The 4,638-nt window shown below is 52.5% G+C and overlaps 1 protein-coding gene across 1 annotated transcript; it reads right to left on the bottom strand.

Moving 5' to 3' along the window:
* Positions 1–3,331: 3,331 nt before the first annotated feature.
* Positions 3,332–4,279, bottom strand: LOC124509672 (histone H2A-Bbd type 1-like). The gene has a single exon (XM_047076382.1). It carries the CDS (start codon positions 3,778–3,780, stop codon positions 3,427–3,429), a length of 354 nt encoding a protein of 117 aa, XP_046932338.1. The 5' UTR covers positions 3,781–4,279; the 3' UTR covers positions 3,332–3,426.
* Positions 4,280–4,638: the final 359 nt, after the last annotated feature.

The raw sequence follows: 4,638 nt of genomic DNA, 5'->3' as shown, positions 1-4,638 counted from the left end.
ATTCTCTCTCTCCCTCTATCTCTCTGTCCCTTCCCGGGTAGTACATCCTATCTCTCAAAATAAATAAATAAACATTAAAAATAAAAAACATCTCTGTCCCTACAATTTTTCTCAGTGGGAGACTGGCCTAATACGCATGCCTTGTGCTCATGCTATGCCTGAGCCCACACAACCCTATAGGTTTCCCCCCAGACTGAACTCTTGGGCTCATCTCTTCTCACACATTATGTTTTCTACTGTGCTGACCCGTGTCTGACTCCACCTTGCCCTGATACACTTTTTGATTCCAGACCTAGTTTGGCAGCTACACCCCCCTCCCAGCCCAGCCCCTGTCCCTACTCACTCCGGTTTTAGTTTCCCATTCCCAACAGCGCACTGGTCATCAATGGTGTCCTCAATCCAGGGCCCAAGCAAGAGCTGATCCTTGCTCACCATCCCACACCTCCTACTTTTTTGAAACACACAAAGAACCTAAACTTGGTGGTTCATTCTTTCCCAAAGGCAGTGATTCACCCTCTCCATCTGCCTCCCCTGAGTGGAGGATTCCTGTGCACGTGTAGGAGGGGGATTTGGCAGGGGCTGCATTTACACCCATCCTGTACTGGCCCTGGCCCCCATGTTTCCTGTGAAATCCACAAGCACAGCTGAAGCACAGTTCTTAAAGGGATGGAAGTAGTGCTCTGCCCGATTGTCCAAAGCCCCTGTGACTGAAGATGGCTTGCCAACACGAAGTCACTGAAGCTCCACCTCCAAATTCCACCTTGGATGCTGGATAGTCTGAAGGAGGCCAGGAAGTCTGGCTCCCTACAGGTGTCACAGAGACCATTAGTGTGGACTACTGCATGGACTGTAAGGTTGCCACCTGACCACACAGGTCTCCTAACCAGACATGGATTATCCATCTACTCTCACATCTCCAGCCTTTAAAGAATTCCTCAGCTGTGCTTCTGGTGAAATACCCAGGAGACTATTTTGTGCTAAAACAAGCCAAAGCCATGAGCCAAATCAACTGCTTCTAAAAATCAGACAGCTTTTTAACCAACATATCAAGATCTTAGCACACTGACTCATTCCCTGGCATGATCCACCCTGGAGGCAGTCCCGCCTGGCCGAAAGACACTGGACTATGAGAAACCACGCCTTGGACACAAAGACACTATACTTCAGGGATGAGGTGGCAATGTGGGTGCTATCCTATAACCAGGTGAAGGCGAATCTCCACCTGCAACTGCGAGACAGAGAGAGAGAGAGAAAGAGAGAGATACCTGCTTGCTACTCGAATGAACACAGGAGTAACAGATGAGCTTGGCTAAGGCAAAGAGGCCTTCCTGGCTCTCTACAATAAATCACAACTTGGAAAGGCAGACATCTTGACAGTGAGGTTTCTGTAACTATTTGGTTGAATGGCATTGTGGAGCAAGCAAAGTTTCTTGGATTTGTACGAGCACATATTCAAATCAGCTCTAAACACAACCCTGACACTATTATTGTCAGGACACTCCTATGAAGTAGGTAAAGGCTAAGCCAACTCCACACTTTAAAAGATGGTGGCAGGAAGCAGAGAGAGGGTGAGTCCCCAGGCAGAGGGGAGCAGAGACGAAACCAGGCTGAGGCCTGTCTGGTTCCTGGGTGTACCTCTGGCTGCTTCCTCTGCGTGGCACTCTGTCTCTCCCCAAGGTTCAGCAGGCTGCGGTCTCACAGCCAGTGGCCCAGGCCCCCGGCCATCGCGTGAGATCCTGGCCAGGGGCACCTGGGGAAGCACGCCTAAGCATGTGGTCTACAGAAAGGGAGAGACGTGCAGCTACGCACTCAGGGCGCACCCTGTGCCGGGCGCTGTGCTATGTGCCAGTTGACAGGCACACAATGACTTAATCTTTGCAAGAATCCAAAGATGGGGGAACCCTTATTATCCCCATTTCACACGGGAAAGTGCTTTTCAGAGGCAACAGAGGAGTGTCCCACATCACATGGCCACAAAGTGGTGAACTGGGATGGCAACCCAGCTCCTCTGATCCCTTTGTCCACGCTGCCTAGGCAACCTCTGACCAGCCCTCTGTGACAGTCCAGGGGGCTGCGGGGGGGGGGGGGCTTGAGCACATGATGAACCGGAGAAAATATTAAATGTTGACAGTCACAGGAAGGGGAAAGACTGCCAGAACACTTGACGTGACAACTCTTTTTAACCCAAAACACCACAAGAGTCTTTGTAAGAACTGTATGTCCTCCCGAGTCCAGCACTTGGGACAGAACTTACACGGAACACACTTGTACCTCTCCAAACACGTATTCAGCCACTGATAACTCTATGTTGCTCCATCAAGTATATGATCATAGACGGGTTAGGTGTTTCATGGAGAATGAGATTACTACAGGAGTTTATAATGGAGTATATTTCTAAATAAATCTATTAACAATAACCATGAAGAACTTCATAGGATTGGGACACCTGGGAGGCTCAGTCAAGGGTCTGCCTGTTGGTTTTGGCTCAGGTCATGATCTCACAGTTCCTGGGATCGAGCCCCGCATCGGGCTCTGCGCCGGTGGTAGGGAGCTCCCTTGGGATTCTCCCTCTCCCTCTCGTTCAGCCCCTTCCCTGTATGCTCTCTCTCCAAATAGAGAAACATCAACAAATGGTTTTTAAAAAGAACGTCTAGGATCGCATGTCTTAGGCCAGATGCTACCTTTCATAGTACTATACGGGTGACCAGTGTCCGCGAGAGAGGGCAGAAGGATATACTCCACAGAGTACCGCAGCACTAGCTAATAATCCCTACCTCGAGCCCTTTTTTGGAAGGAGGCGGGGTATAAGGCCATCAAATCAACCTGAGCATAGTTCCTTCTACGCGTACCTCTTCATGGTTTCCCCGTCGCTCCTCAATCTTCACGCGAAGCCCTGGCCCGTTAAGTGCGTGTCGGCTGCTATGCCACCCTCTCCACCCACCCCCACTGCCATCACCTCCTGACTTCCACATGGTCTCCGGTCGGGAATAAGGCCTGTGGCACCTCAGTCGTGGTCTTCAGCCCCCACCCTCCTTCTGGGCATTCAACGTGCCTGGGAGAGCCACCCCCACCCCGCCAGCCTCCTGGCCTCACAAGCCTGGACTGGCTCAGCGCCAGTGAGGAAGTCTCTTCCCCCTGACCCGCTACTCCCTCAGGGCCGCTTCCCGCACTGTCCCCAGCGAAACCGCTCCCCGAAATGCCCGCGTCCAGCATCCCACACTGACCGCCCCGTCCACCCTCCACCTCCCGTGGGAGGTCTCCTCCCGGATGTCTGACAGACACCTCCGGCTACCTCCGAATGACAGAAACAGACACCGGTCAGAGGCACGGCCCTGGAGTTAACTCCTTTAATGTCACGTGCAGACACAAGGCCAGGCCTCCCTCATCTGTGGGCGGCTTCGGGGTCCGGACGAGGGGGCGCGGGCATCACCACTTCCGAACTCGGGGCATCCCATCCCCCCGAGGGGAGGTGCTGTTCTCGAGGAGGCCCCTGAGGTGCTGGTTGCTGCCCAGGGCTCGCTGCACGTGCTCCGGGGTGATGCGCATCTTGTGGCTGTCCAGAGCCTCCTTGCCCGCCAGCTCCAGGATGTTGGCCGTCAGGTACTCGAGAACGGCGGTCAGGAAGACCGGGGTGGACGCGCTCAGGCGCGGGGCGTAGCGACCCTCTCGCAGGAGACGCTCCACGCGGCTGACCGGGAATTGCAGCTCGGCTCTCCTGGAGCGGGACACCGCGTGCCTCCTCCGTCTGCGACGGTGCCGGCGGCGGCGCCTCCCAGACATGCCGCGTGCTGGGTTGGAACCCGATCGGCCCAGCCTGACCGTCCCGCTGGCCCGAGGGTGGCAGGATGTCGGCGCCGACTCCTACCAAGTGTGCCCCTCACCGGTCAGGGAGCTGCTTATATGACACCTCCGACATTATGATGTCACTGGTGTCGCTGGTGTCACTGTGCCCTGCTCAGGACTGGCCTGGAAACATCCATGACAGAAACCTGGTCTCCCTGTTGACTGCACTGGACCCTCTTTACGAGGGAACTCTTTCTCCTGGCCCTCAACAGTCTAGTACAAACAAGAACGGGAACCTTTCCACGGACACAGTGCTCTGTCTTGAGGACACTCCCCTCCAGGTTACCTGGTCTGGCCTTCCATGGTCTTTGAGCTCTTTGACAGCCCTTTGTAAATTGCCGGTCAGGGACACACATACTGAATGCTTTGTCCAGTAGGGGTCCAAACTAAACCCAATTTTGCCCCCGTTGACACATTTAAAGATTATCAATATTTCTACGTTCTTTGGATTCTCTTCTGGACTGGTTACATTATCCGCCAATTCCTCATCAGTGAAGACTCTTAACACATTTTCATGTTACATCGATACAAAGGTCATGAGTTCACTCACTCTCTTTGAAAATATCTTCTAACTGTTTTGGAGGTCACAGTGATATGCCCACTAGATTCACCTGTCAGAGCCACATAAAATTCAAAGACAAAAAAGTGTACTTCATTCTCAGTTAATACCCAGGGGTGTCTCATTTCTTCTAGGTGAATCCAAAGCACCAAGAGCACTTTGTTGATTTTTTCTAATTTAAATTTTTAATAATTTTAATTTCCTTCTCTGCTAACTTTGTGTTTCTGTTTCATTTT

This window comes from Lynx rufus, unplaced genomic scaffold, assembly GCF_022079265.1.
Source record: "Lynx rufus isolate CCGP_SWC_20201006 ecotype Redwood Valley unplaced genomic scaffold, mLynRuf1.p SCAF_14, whole genome shotgun sequence".
Taxonomy (NCBI): Eukaryota; Metazoa; Chordata; class Mammalia; order Carnivora; family Felidae; genus Lynx; species Lynx rufus.
Note: the sequence above shows the minus strand (reverse complement) of the source record. Positions and strands in the feature narration are given on the sequence as shown.

Excerpts from the sequence above, each read along its gene's own strand:
- LOC124509672 (XM_047076382.1), bottom strand. The coding sequence starts at position 3,780 with ATGTCTGGGAGGCGCCGCCGCCGGCACCGTCGCAGACGGAGGAGGCAC.